This window comes from Entelurus aequoreus, linkage group LG16, assembly GCF_033978785.1.
Source record: "Entelurus aequoreus isolate RoL-2023_Sb linkage group LG16, RoL_Eaeq_v1.1, whole genome shotgun sequence".
In the NCBI taxonomy this organism is placed as follows: domain Eukaryota; kingdom Metazoa; phylum Chordata; class Actinopteri; order Syngnathiformes; family Syngnathidae; genus Entelurus; species Entelurus aequoreus.
The window spans coordinates 17,222,661-17,236,369 of record NC_084746.1 but is presented as its reverse complement, the minus strand read 5'-3'; the positions used below and the strand labels follow the sequence as shown (position 1 = coordinate 17,236,369).

At 38.2% G+C, this 13,709-nt stretch overlaps 1 protein-coding gene across 2 annotated transcripts in view; it reads right to left on the bottom strand.

Annotated features, from left to right (window-relative positions):
• The window catches only part of pif1 (PIF1 5'-to-3' DNA helicase homolog (S. cerevisiae)), a 72,213-nt gene extending 58,741 nt beyond the window's left edge, over window positions 1–13,472 (bottom strand). The window contains exons 1-2 of one of the 2 annotated variants that reach the window (XM_062022262.1): window positions 13,370–13,472; window positions 8,054–8,614 (exon numbers count right to left, since the gene is read on the bottom strand). In XM_062022262.1, the coding sequence (XP_061878246.1) occupies window positions 8,054–8,602 (549 nt within the window). In that variant the 5' untranslated portion in view covers window positions 8,603–8,614; window positions 13,370–13,472. Of the gene's footprint in view, window positions 1–8,053; window positions 8,615–12,184; window positions 12,323–13,369 lie in introns of those variants that run through there. The other variant, XM_062022261.1, reaches the window with a different exon arrangement.
• Between the last annotated feature and the right edge of the window lie 237 nt (window positions 13,473–13,709).

Here is a 13,709-nt window from a genome sequence, read left to right as displayed (position 1 = left end):
TATTTACCAGCAACATAAAGTGAAACAGAGGCAGAGGTGTCCTGCCACAGTCAGTAACAAATAAACAAAAAACAGTAGTGGTCAAATACAAATAAGGCACAAATAAATGAATGTGTGGGAAACACTGAATATACAGCGGCGGTGCGGTGATTCACCGCTAATTCTCATACTTGCCAACCCTCCCGGGAGACTCCCAAATTTCAGTGCCCCTCCCGAAAATCGTCACGGCCGCTTTTCATCCAGTCCAACGAGTGCTGGCCCAGTCACATAATATGTGCGGCTTCTGCACGCACACACAAGTGAATGCAACGCATACTTGATCAACAGCGTTACAGGTTACACTGAGGGTGGCCGTATAAACAACTTTATCATTGTTACAAATATGCGCCACACTGTGAACCAACACCAAACAAGAATGACAAACACATTTCGGGAGAACATCCGCACCGTAACACAATATAAACACAACAGAACAAATACCCAGAATCCTTTGCAGCACTAACTCTTCCGGGACGCTACAAGGTGTGTGTCTGTATAGGGCGAGGGGCGGGGTTTGGTGGTAGCGGGGGTGTATTTTGTAGCGTCCCGGAAGAGTTAGTACTGCAAAGGGTTCTGGGTATTTGTTCTGTTGTGTTTATGTTGTGTTACGGTGCGGATGTTCTCCCGAAATGTGTTTTTCATTCTTGTTTGGTGTGGGTTCACAGTGTGGCGCATATTTCTAACAGTGTTAAAATTGTTTATACGGCTACCCTCAGTGTAACCTGTATCGTTGTTGATCAAGTATGCCTTGCATTCACGTGTGTGTGCGTACAGAAGCCGCACATATCTTGTGACTGGGCCGGCACGTCGTTAGAATGGATGAAAAGCGGACGTGACGACAGCTCGTAGAGGACGTTAAAGGCAGTGCCTTTAAGGCACGCCCCCAAGACTGTGGTCCGGGTGGACTATGAGATATAATGACTGATGAACACCTTCGTTCGATAATGAAGGTTGCCTCAGCCCCGACATTAATGAAGTAGCATCCAAGAAAAGATGGCAGGTATCTGGCTTGGGCACATCAGATTAGATCAGTGTGTTGCAAACTGAGCAGTTTAAAGTCCTGAATGGTTGGTTTATTCATTGTTATTTTATTTTCAAATTTATTAGCCTGTGGAAAAAGTTAATGTTGATATTTACCTCAGAAGGCTGCAAATAGAAAAGAGGCATTACATTTTTTTTTTTTTTTTTTTTTTAAATTGTATTTGATATGCCATTGATATTTTTTAATTATTATTATTATTTGAAACTGGATTTTGCATGTCACTATAAAGTTATATAAGCCTTGCTTGTTCAATATTCAATGCAAAACTTGTTTGGGTCCCTATTAAAAGGTTAATTTGTTCAACCTTGGCCTTGGTTTTTAATTTTGGCCAACTCTGTATTTGAGTTTGACACCCCTGCACTACAGTCTCTTCTCACTCTTTCTTGTCTCTCCTTCTCACAGAGACATAAAACAAGCGCACCTTCTTGCATACGTCACATACTGTCACGTCATACGGAGCAGACAGGTAGGGACATGGTATCGTTAGCTGTGATAGTAACGGTGCGGAGCGGGTGGTAATACGAGAGAAAGAAGGTGCGACTCTGGTAACAAATGAAGGTAGAATAATTAATTCCTAAGAAAAACAGCACAGGGTCCATCGTCTGGCGGTGGTTTGGCTTCAAGCGGGAAGATGTTGAACAGACAACCGTAATATGTGAAGTACGCGGCAAAAGCATTGCTAGAAAAAGTAGCAGCACTTCTAATGTAGCATCATTTGAAAAGTAAGCCGCTAAAGAATGAAGAGTGCTTGAAACTCCGCATGTCAACATCTCCGTTCGGTGCCACACCCACAAAATGCCGAAGCAAACATTTCCAGATCAACACCGTATGAAAAAAATAGTCAACAACAGAAGGAGATAACGTCCGCAGGAACCTACCTCATAGCTAAGGACATACACTATTGGATTTCCTATTATGCAGCTCATTTTTATTTGACACTTATTGAAATATCTTGTGTGACATCATGCACAAAAGTGCACTTTATTTGTTTTAAACTATTGTAGTGGCGTTTTGTACAAAAAGTGTTGTTTTGATATGTCATCTTAGTGACATCATGCACAAAAGTGCACTCATAGCTTGTTTTAAAATGTCTCTGACAATCTTTCACTTTCTGTTTTGGAAATGACATGAATGTTTGTGCCACTGCTTAATAACTGTTTAATAAATAGAGTTTTGGTCAATTCATTCATTTTTCAGTCATTCATTTATTTATTTATTTCAGGCAATGACAAAGACGTACAAGTTGACAAAACATAATAATATAAATTAATATAGTGCATTATTGTCCAGTTTTGCCTGAAAGGGAGTGGGAAGAAGAGAACTTATTTAATCCCACCCCCAGTTCTCCATTCAGTGATTATTCACATGAGTTTCACTCTCACTTTGTTCAAGGATTATAATACAGATGTTGTATCATAGTGGCATTACCACAGGTAACAATAATTATTACACTGTAACAATCATTTGTATCAACAATGTAGGAATAATGAATATACCAACAATGGTAATAGACATCATAGCAATAATGGTAATAGACAACATAGCAATAATGGTAAGGAAACATTGAGCACATGTTAACACTTTGAGACAGAGTATAGCAGCAGGTCAAATTAAAGACCCTCATCTCTATATTTGAACCAGACCCCATGTTTGTATAATAGTTTAAATCGATTAATAGTTTGGCATTGCGTGTGTTGTAAGTCCAGTTTGTTCCAAAGTTTTACTCCGCATACAGACACACAAAAACGTTTACGAGTGGTTTGAGCTCTCTGCAATAAGAAATATCCAAAGCCTCTCAAGTTATGAGCTTGCACTCGTCTTATAAAAAAACGTTGTAGATTAGGTGGCAATAATTTGTTAAAAGCTTTATATAAGATTATTAATGTATTATATTTAACAAGGTCATCAAATTTGAGCAACTTTGATTGCATAAACAGATTATGAGTATGTTCTAAATAACCAACGTTGTGAATGATCCGCACTGCTCTTTTCTGTAATATGATCAGAGGATGAATTGTGTTTTGGTAAGTATTCCCCCATACTTCAAGACAGTATGTAAGGTATGGCAGTACCAAGGTGCAGTATAGAGTACGGAGTGCATTTTCATTGAGGTATAGTTTTGCTTTGTTTATAATTGAGAGGCTTTTGGAGATTTTTGTTTTAATGTGTCTGACATGAGGTTTCCATGATAGTTTACTATCAATTATTACTCCCAAAAATGTATTCTCATTTACGATTTCAATTTGGGTACCATCAATACTTATTTTCTGTTCAGACGTTATGTTGCGATTTCCAAACATTACTATCTTAGTTTTATTTATATTCAAAGATAATTTATTTGTGTCCATCCATTTTTTTTACTATGTTTAGTTCTGTGTTTACTGTATTTATGAGCTCATTATAGTCATCACTACTGTAGGATAAATTTGTGTCGTCTGCAAAAAGTATAAATTTCAGTATTTTGGATGTATTAAACATATCATTAATATATACATTAAACAGTTTTGGCCCCAACACGGACCCTTGGGGGACACCACAAGCAATGCCAAGAGTATCAGATAAAAATTTACCCATTTTAACAAACTGTACCCTCCCTGTTAAATAACTTTTTAACCAGTCACCAGCCTGCCCCCTAATTCCATATCTTCCCATTTTATCTAGTAGAATTGAATGATTAATGGTATCAAATGCTTTCTTTAGGTCAATAAAAATACCAACTGCATATCTTTTATGCTCCAGTGCATTAGTAATTTCCTCAATAGCTTCAGTTATTGCCATTGAAGTTGTTCTTTTGGACCTAAAGCCATACTGACCGTCATTGATTATATGATGCTTCTCAAGAAAAGATTCAAGTCGAGAGTTAAATAGTTTCTCTAAGATTTTTGAGAACTGAGGCAAAAGAGAGATTGGTCTGTAATTGGTGAAAGCGTGTTTGCTGTCACTTTTGAAGAGTGGAGTTACTTTAGCGATTTTAATTTGACTTGGAAAGCAGCCAGTCTGGAATGATAAATTACATATATAAGTTAATGGTTTTACAATATTCAGGATAACCTTTTGAACCAATATCATGTTGATATCATGGCAGTCAGTGGAGCACTTACTTTTACACTTCCGCACAATGTTTGTCACTTCCTGCTCATTTGTAGCTGAGAGGAAGAATGGCGAAGAATTCTGTTCAATAGTTGATTTTGTAACTCCATTGTCTGGGATATTAACAGCCAATTTAGGACCAACATTTACAAAAAAACTATTGAACTTGTTTACTACATTACTCATATTATAATCTTCACCGTTTTCATCAATAAAGTAATCAGGATATGTCAACTTGGAATATCCTTGTTTTATTAGACTATTCAAAACATCCCAAGTTCCTTTTATATTATTTTTGTTTTCATATAGTTTTTTTTGATAATATAACCGTTTGCTTGTTCTTATAATATCAGTTAATTTATTGTTGTACTTCTTGTATCGTTGTTCGACTTCTTTTGTTTTTATTTTGATGAAAAGTTTGTAGAGATTGTTTTCCTTTTTACAGGCATTAATTATCCCTTTTGTGATCCAAGGGCTATTTTTATTTTTTCCTTTTATAAAATATTATTTTACGGGGCAATGTTTATTATGCAGGGAAGTAAAGATGTCTAAAAAATTACAATAAGCACTGTCCACATTAGGTTCTCTGTATACTGAAGTCCAATCCTGAACTGCTAAACTATTGTTTAGGGCACAGATTGTTTCCTCAGTTGTTATTCGTTTAGAGATTTTTGCCATAGTGTCTTTGGTTTTCTTGAGATGACAGTCATATAAAGTAAAAACAGGTAAATGGTCAGTGATATCACATATAAATAGGCCACTGGTGACTTGATTTCCCATAATGTTTGTAAAAATGTTGTCAATGATTGTGGCACTATGTGTTGTTATTCTGCTTGGTTTGGTTATGGTTGGATATAGAGACAAGCTGTACATTGTGTCAATGAAGTCATCAACATGTTTTTGCTTGGTTGAGTTTAACAAATCAATGTTAAAATCACCACAGATAAATATGTTTTTTTTGGTTCACAGAGGAAAATAGTCTACCCATCCACTCATTGAAAGTTTCTATGCTTGAACCAGGTGCCCGGTATACACAGCTCATGAAGATATTTGTCTTTTTGTCATTTAGGATTTCCACTGTTAAACATTCAAATAATCCATCGACTGCTATGGTCATGTTTGTTAAAACTTTAAATGTAACAGATTTATGAATGTACAATGCGACCCCTCCTCCTATTCTATTTATTCAGTTTATGTATGTTAATTCATAGTCCTTCAGACTAAAATCAATACCTTTATCACTGTTGAACCAGGTTTCAGTGATTGCAACAATGGTAAATGGATGACTAAATTCTTTCAAGTAATCCTTGATAGCCTCAAAGTTAGTGTACATGCTTCGACTATTGAAATGTATTATAGATAGACTATCTTCTGATTTTACACTGTTTTTATATTGTTCGCGGGTAAAATAATTACAGTTTTTAACAATCGCAGAGAAAAAATTATTATCAGGGTCTATGTCCATATCAGTCTCTGTTGTGGTGTGCTCTTGATACTCACACATGTCCAGTTCTTTTTGTTGATGTTGGAGGATCTTCTGTAACATGTCCATATTAATACTTGGTGTGGTCTGTGTTCTTGGTGTGGGTAGCATTGAGATGATGTAAAAGTCACAAGCTACATTGATACCAAGTACTGCATCAATGTCAATACTTATCAAGATCTTCTATTTTCCTTATCATCAAGACTTTTGCTTCCTCCGGCGTCCCATTTAGTTTGATGAAGATCTTACAGTTCGTTACCCTCACCGCAGTCACATCACCGCACAGGGAAAGGAGTGTGAGCCTCATCTCCTCGAACTCCTCCGATGTGGGGCTTTTCCTCGGTGCAGGCATCACGATCTATCTGCCGACGCATCCAGCAACAGAAGGAAAAATCCACCTCCGTATCTCAGGCCGGTAATGCTAGCCGGCTCCGGTGTGCTAGCTCGCAGCACCGATCGACACAAGCTACAAAGTGTCACGGCACAGTGACACAGCGAAGCCAAAAAAGCACAAAAAAGTACAAAAAGTTGTACTAGCTTTGCACAAGGCGATTGCCAAACTCAACAGCCCCACTTCGAAAACAGCCAAACGCGCGCGAACTCCAAACCGGAAGTGACGTGAGATGCTTCAGTCCAGAGAGCAGTGACATTGCATTGCTAGCGTAATTGACTTAGTTGTGATTTCCCTCTTTGCATGAAAGTTTAAAATGAGCATACATTAATGCAGTATGAACAAGAATGTTTTAATGTAGACACATAGAATCATCTTACTGGTGTGATTATATGCAAAATATGGAAATATATACCGTGTATCGTGACATGGCCTAACAATATCGAGATATTAAAAAAAGGCCATATCGCCCAGCCCTACTTTAAACTATCAGTGACGCATAAGAATCACAAAACATGCAAAACATGTTTTCTAAAATAGTAGTTAAAGGCCTACTGAAAGCCACTACTACCGACCACGCAGTCTGATAGTTTATATATCAATGATGAAATCTTAACATTGCAACACATGCCAATACGGCCGGGTTAACTTATAAAGTGCAATTTTAAATGTCCCGGGAAACTTCCGGTTGAAAACATCTATGTATGATGACGTATGCGCGTGACGTCAATGGTTGAAGCTGAAGTATTCGGACACATTGTATCCAATACAAAAAGCTCTGTTTTCATCGCAAAATTCCACAGTATTCTGGACATCTGTGTTGGTGAATCTTTTGCAATTTGTTTAATGAACAATGAAGACAGCAAAGAAGAAAGCTGTAGGTGGGAAGCGGTGTATTAGCGGCTGGCTCCAGCAACACAAGTAGGAGGACTTTGAGTTGGATAGCAGACGCGCTATCCGACGCTAGCCGCCGACCGCATCGATTATCGGGTGAAGTCCTTTGTCGCGCCGTCGATCGCTGGAACGCAGGTGAGCACGGGTGTTGATGAGCAGATGAGGGCTGGCGTAGGTGGATAGCTAATGTTTTTTAGCATAGCTCTGTCGAGGTCCCGTAGCTAAGTTGCTAGGCTTCGTCCGGCGGTACAGCATGAACCGTGTAGTTACAGGTCCAATGTTTGGTTCGGTGTCTCCTGATAGTAGTATTGTTGATCTTCTGTCTATCCTTCCAGTCAGGGGCTTATTTCTTTTGTTTCTATCTGCATTTAAGCATGATGCTATTACATTAGCTCCGTAGCTAAAGTGCTTCGCCGATGTATTGTCATGGAGATAAAAGTCACTTTGAATGTCCATTTCGCGTTCTCGACTCTCATTTTCAAGAGGATATAGTATCCGAGGTGGTTTAAAATACAAATCCGTGATCCACAATAGAAAAAGGAGAAAGTGTGGAATCCAATGAGCCCTTTTACCTAAGTTACGGTCAGAGCGAAAAAAGATACGTCCTGCACTGCACTCTAGTCCTTCACTCTCACGTTCCTCATCCACGAATCTTTCATCCTGGCTCAAATTAATGGGGTAATCGTCGCTTTCTCGGTCCGAATCGCTCTCGCTGCTGGTGTAAACAATGGGGAAATGTGAGGAGCCTTTCAACCTGTGACGTCACGCTACTTCCGGTACAGGCAAGGCTTTTTTTTTATCAGCGACCAAAAGTTGCGAACTTTATCGTCGATGTTCTCTACTAAATCCTTTCAGCAAAAATATGGCAACATCGCGAAATGATCAAGTATGACACACAGAATGGATCTGCTATCCCCGTTTAAATAACAACATTTCATTTCAGTAGGCCTTTAAGGTTTCAGTGTGTTTTCTGAGCACAATGCACATTCAACAACACCTCCGTGATTAAAACCGTGATAAGAAATGTTCATATCGTTACATCCCGAGCTACAACGACAACTTACCATTTCTCATGGCTACTGCAATACTCCTCGTATTTCACAAATGTACTCACCGGGCTGAAGTTACATTCACTCCTTGATCTTTTGACCTGCTGTCCACTTCCTGCGCTCATGTTGGTGCGGTCTGAAAGGCCTTTGGGAGGAGCCTTACTTCTCAGCTTGTTGACCTTCTGAAGGTCTTTTTGCTGCAGGGGGCTGATGGCCTCAAAGCTGCGGGGCAATCCGGCTTTGAGTTTCTCCCGGCCGCTCAGGGCTCTGCTCCCCATCCTGGCTTGGTGTTTGATGCTCAGAGTTCTTAGGAAGAGGCCGAGCTGGTCGGGGGGGCAGTTGGAGATGAACACCTGGATGTTCCCGGGGAGCAGTTTGACCGTGCACTTCCCATCGCGGGTGAATTTGGTGAAAAGTTTGAAGTCACTGAGGGGATAATTTAGCGAGACTTTTCCATCGCAGATACGGAGGATGAGCTCCTGGAACTCATTCCGGCCCAGAATAACAGTCGCTTTGCGGATGACCTGCCTGCGGGTGGTTTGTCCTGATGCGTTCAGGTGCTCGGTTGTCACACAACACTGCAGTTGGGCGCCGTCATCTACCGCTCCGGACATCGCGGACACTTTCTGTAGGAGTACAAGAGCCCAAATATTTTGAGTTTCACAACCATCACAGGAGTCCATTTATTTTAATGCAATTTATTGTCATACCCAAAATCAGGCCTGGGCAATTATTTTGACTCAGGGGCAAAATTTAGAGAAAAAAATGTGTCCGGGGGCATATACCTATTTTTAGCAACACTAATACAAAACCTCCCAAGAGCGTCTGATTGAATGCTAAAAACGTTATGATGGACAGCCAGAAAAAACGGAATGAAATTTTACATATTTTTACTGAATGAGACACCCAGAATGTACATGAAAATGAAGAATGTTTACAATATTAACTATGAACGATAAAACACTGAATATTGACAACATATAACCTGCTCAGTGGCCTTGTGGTTAGAGTGTCCGCCGTGAGACTGGAAGGTCGTAAGTTCAAACTAGAGATGTCGATAAATGCTTTAAAATGTAATATCGGAAATTATCAGTATCGTTTTTTTATTTTCGGTATCGTTTTTTTTTTTTTTTTATTAAATCAACATAAAAAACACAAGATACACTTACAATTAGTGCACCAACCCAAAAAACCTCCCTCCCCCATTTACACTCATTCACATAAAAGGGTAGTTTATTTCTGTTATTAATATTCTGGTTCCTACATTATATATAAATATATATCAATACAGTCTGCAAGGGATACAGTCCGTAAGCACACATGATTGTGCATGCTGCTGGTCCACTAATAGTACTAACCTTTAACAGTTAATTTTACTCATTTTCATTAATTACTAGTTTCTAACTGTTTTTATATTGTTTTACTTTCTTTTTTATTCAAGAAAATGTTTTTAATTTATTTACCTTATTTTATTTAATTCCCCACATATGCGGTCCTCTCCAAGGTTTCTCATAGTCATTCACATCGACGTCCCACTGGGGTGAGTTTTTCCTTGCCCTTATGTGGGCTCTGTACCGAGGATGTCGTTGTGGCTTGTGCAGCCCTTTGAGACACTTATGATTTAGGGCTATATAAATAAACATTGATTGATTGGATTGGATTCATTTTTTTTTTAAAAGGACCTTATCTTCACCATACCTGGTTGTCCAAATTAGGCACAATAATGTGTTAATTCCACGACTGTATATATCGGTATCGGTTGATATCATTGTGGCTTGTGCAGCCCTTTGAGACACTTGTGATTTAGGGCTATATAAATAAACATTGATTGATTGGATTTTTTTTTTTTTTAAAAAAGGACCTTATCTTCACCATACCTGGTTGTCCAAATTAGGCATAATAATGTGTTAATTCCACGACTGTATATATCGGTATCGGTTGATATCGTTGTGGCTTGTGCAGCCCTTTGAGACACTTGTGATTTAGGGCTATATAAATAAACATTGATTGATTGATTGATTGATTGATTGATTGGACTTTTTTTTTTTTAAAAGGACCTTATCTTCACCATACCTGGTTGTCCAAATTAGGCATAATAATGTGTTAATTCCACGACTGTATATATCGGTATCGGTTGATAGCGTTGTGGCTTGTGCAGCCCTTTGAAACACTTGTGATTTAGGGCTATATAAATAAACATTGATTGATTGGATTGGATTCATTTTTTTTTTAAAAGGACCTTATCTTCACCATACCTGGTTGTCCAAATTAGGCACAATAATGTGTTAATTCCACGACTGTATATATCGGTATCGGTTGATATCATTGTGGCTTGTGCAGCCCTTTGAGACACTTGTGATTTAGGGCTATATAAATAAACATTGATTGATTGATTGATTGGATTTTTTTTTTTTTTAAAAAAGGACCTTATCTTCACCATACCTGGTTGTCCAAATTAGGCATAATAATGTGTTAATTCCACGACTGTATATATCGGTATCGGTTGATATCGTTGTGGCTTGTGCAGCCCTTTGAGACACTTGTGATTTAGGGCTATATAAATAAACATTGATTGATTGATTGATTGATTGATTGATTGATTGATTGGACTTTTTTTTTTTTTTAAAAGGACCTTATCTTCACCATACCTGGTTGTCCAAATTAGGCATAATAATGTGTTAATTCCACGACTGTATATATCGGTATCGGTTGATAGCGTTGTGGCTTGTGCAGCCCTTTGAAACACTTGTGATTTAGGGCTATATAAATAAACATTGATTGATTGATTGATTGAATTATTATTTTTTTTTAAAGGACCTTATCTTCACCATACCTGGTTGTCCAAATTAGGCATAATAATGTGTTAATTCCACGACTGTATATATCGGTATCGGTTGATATCGTTGTGGCTTGTGCAGCCCTTTGAGACACTTGTGATTTAGGGCTATACAAATAAACATTGATTGATTGAATAAAATTTTTTTTAAAAGGACCTTATCTTCACCATACCTGGTTGTCCAAATTAGGCACAATAATGTGTTAATTCCACGACTGTATATATCGGTATCGGTTGATATCGTTGTGGCTTGTGCAGCCCTTTGACTCTTTGAGACACTTGTGATTTAGGGCTATATAAATAAACATTGATTGATTGATTGATTGGATTATTTTTTTTTTAAAAAGGACCTTATCTTCACCATACCTGGTTGTCCAAATTAGGCATAATAATGTGTTAATTCCACAACTGTATATATCGGTATCGGTTGATAGCGTTGTGGCTTGTGCAGCCCTTTGAAACACTTGTGATTTAGGGCTATATAAATAAACATTGATTGATTGATTGATTGATTTAATAAATTTTTTTTAAAGGACCTTATCTTCACCATACCTGGTTGTCCAAATTAGGCATAATAATGTGTTAATTCCACGACTGTATATATCGGTATCGGTTGATATCGTTGTGGCTTGTGCAGCCCTTTGAGACACTTGTGATTCAGGGCTATATAAATAAACATTGATTGATTGAATTAATTTTTTTTAAAAAGGACCTTATCTTCACCATACCTGGTTGTCCAAATTAGGCACAATAATGTGTTAATTCCACGACTGTATATATCGGTATCGGTTGATATCGTTGTGGCTTGTGCAGCCCTTTGACTCTTTGAGACACTTGTGATTTAGGGCTATATAAATAAACATTGATTGATTGATTGATTGAATTAATTTTTTTTAAAGGACCTTATCTTCACCGTACCTGGTTGTCCAAATTAGGCATAATAATGTGTTAATTCCACAACTGTATATATGGGTATCGGTTGATATCGGTATCGGTAATTAAGAGTTGGACAATATCGGATATCGGCAAAAAAGCCATTATCGGACATCCCTAATTTTAACTTTTTTAAACAAATCTGTCAATTGTTATGTTTTTTTTAGTCACGTTTATATACCGGGAAGTGAACAATCATCAGTAATGGCTGGATAAAGTGTAAGACTAAATCAACTCTGCTTCTTCCTACTCCTTTTCGAACATGCTCAAAAGTGCAAAAGTAAAGGTGATGTTCCTTCAGTGGGTGCATTGTTTCAGCACGCAAGTATATAGCGTCACCACGTAAAGTTTTTGTATCATAAAGTATAGTCCACGTCAACAAAATGGTCGGAATAAACATGCATGCGTGGTTGATAAAAAGCTTTACCTGCAATTTCGCAAAGACTCCACTTCTGCTCCGCTTCTGTCGACAGATCGAGTGACAACAGTGGAATCTCCACTCGGGGCGAAAACACCGATTTCAAATTTTCAGCGTGGGTGAATTGAGCCAATTGGCAGAGGGAGGATGCTGGCCAATCAGACGGAGGAGATTTAACATTGTAGCCAATGAGAAAGGGCGTAGCGGAACCATGTGACTTGACCAAACCAATAGCGCGCATGCATACTGATGACGTCACTATATGTCTGTGCTTCCGGAAATAGGGCAACGACGTCATTATTTCTTAATCTTTTGACCTAAACGTAAACGTTGTATTTTGAACAAAGACTTACTAAGATATATTATATTTACAGTACGCGTCGCTGGTACATAAATGTGTACTTTGGACTTAAAGAGTAAGATTTCGTAAATATTACACACGGGGTCAAGATAAAGAGCACCGCTTTTGTCATTCTGTTTTCATATTCTGTCTTATCCTTGCACAATAAAATATATAAAAATGCGGCATTTAACATTATATTATTGTTGTCAGATGTAAAGTCCCAAATGATTCTGGTGTATGGAGTTGGGTTTTTTTGACACTGAATTTGTTTAACTGAAGTTTTTGCATTTACATTTTGTGAACATATTTTTTTTTACATCAAATGATGCTGACGATTTCAGTAAAAAAAAAAAAAAGGTAGCAAAATGTGTGTGTTTGAAAAATAAGTGTATAAAAAAATCAGTGTAAAATGATTTGACTATTTTTGCTGCTTCAAAAGGCAAGATTAAAGGCCTACTGAAAGCCACTACTACCAACCACACAGTCTGATAGTTTATATATCAATGATGAAATCTTATCATTGCAACACATGCCAATACGGCCGGGTTAACTTATAAAGGGCAATTTCAAAATTCCCGCCACCCTTCCGGTTGAAAAACTCCTTTGGATATGATTTATGCGCGTGACGTCAGAAAATCTACGGAAGTGGTTGGACCCCATCGGACCCGATAGAAAAACCTCTTGTTTTCTTCGACAAAATTCCACAGTATTCTGGACATCTGTGTTGGTGAATCTTTTGCAATTTGTTTAATGAACAATGGAGGCTGCAAAGAAGAACGTTGTAGGTGGGATCGATGGGTGTATTAGCGGCTAAGTACAATACTTACAGCAACACAACAAGGACTACTTACTTAGAAGACGCCTAGCCGATGCTTGCCGCCAAACCCACGGATGAAGTCCTTCGTCGCGCCGTTGATCGCTGGAATGCAGGTGAGCACGGCTGTTGATTGGAAGATGAGGGCTGGCTGGCGTAGGTGGAGCGCTAATGTTTTATCATAGTTCTGTGAGGTCCGGTTTCTAAGTTGCTAAATTAGCCTTAGCGTCGTTAGCAACAGCATTGTTAAGCCTTACCAGGCTGAGAATTTTTAACCGTGTAGTTACATGTACATGGTTTAATAGTATTGTTGGTCTTCTGTCTATCCTTCCAGTCAGGGGTTTATTTATTTTGTTTCTATCTTCATTTGAGAACGA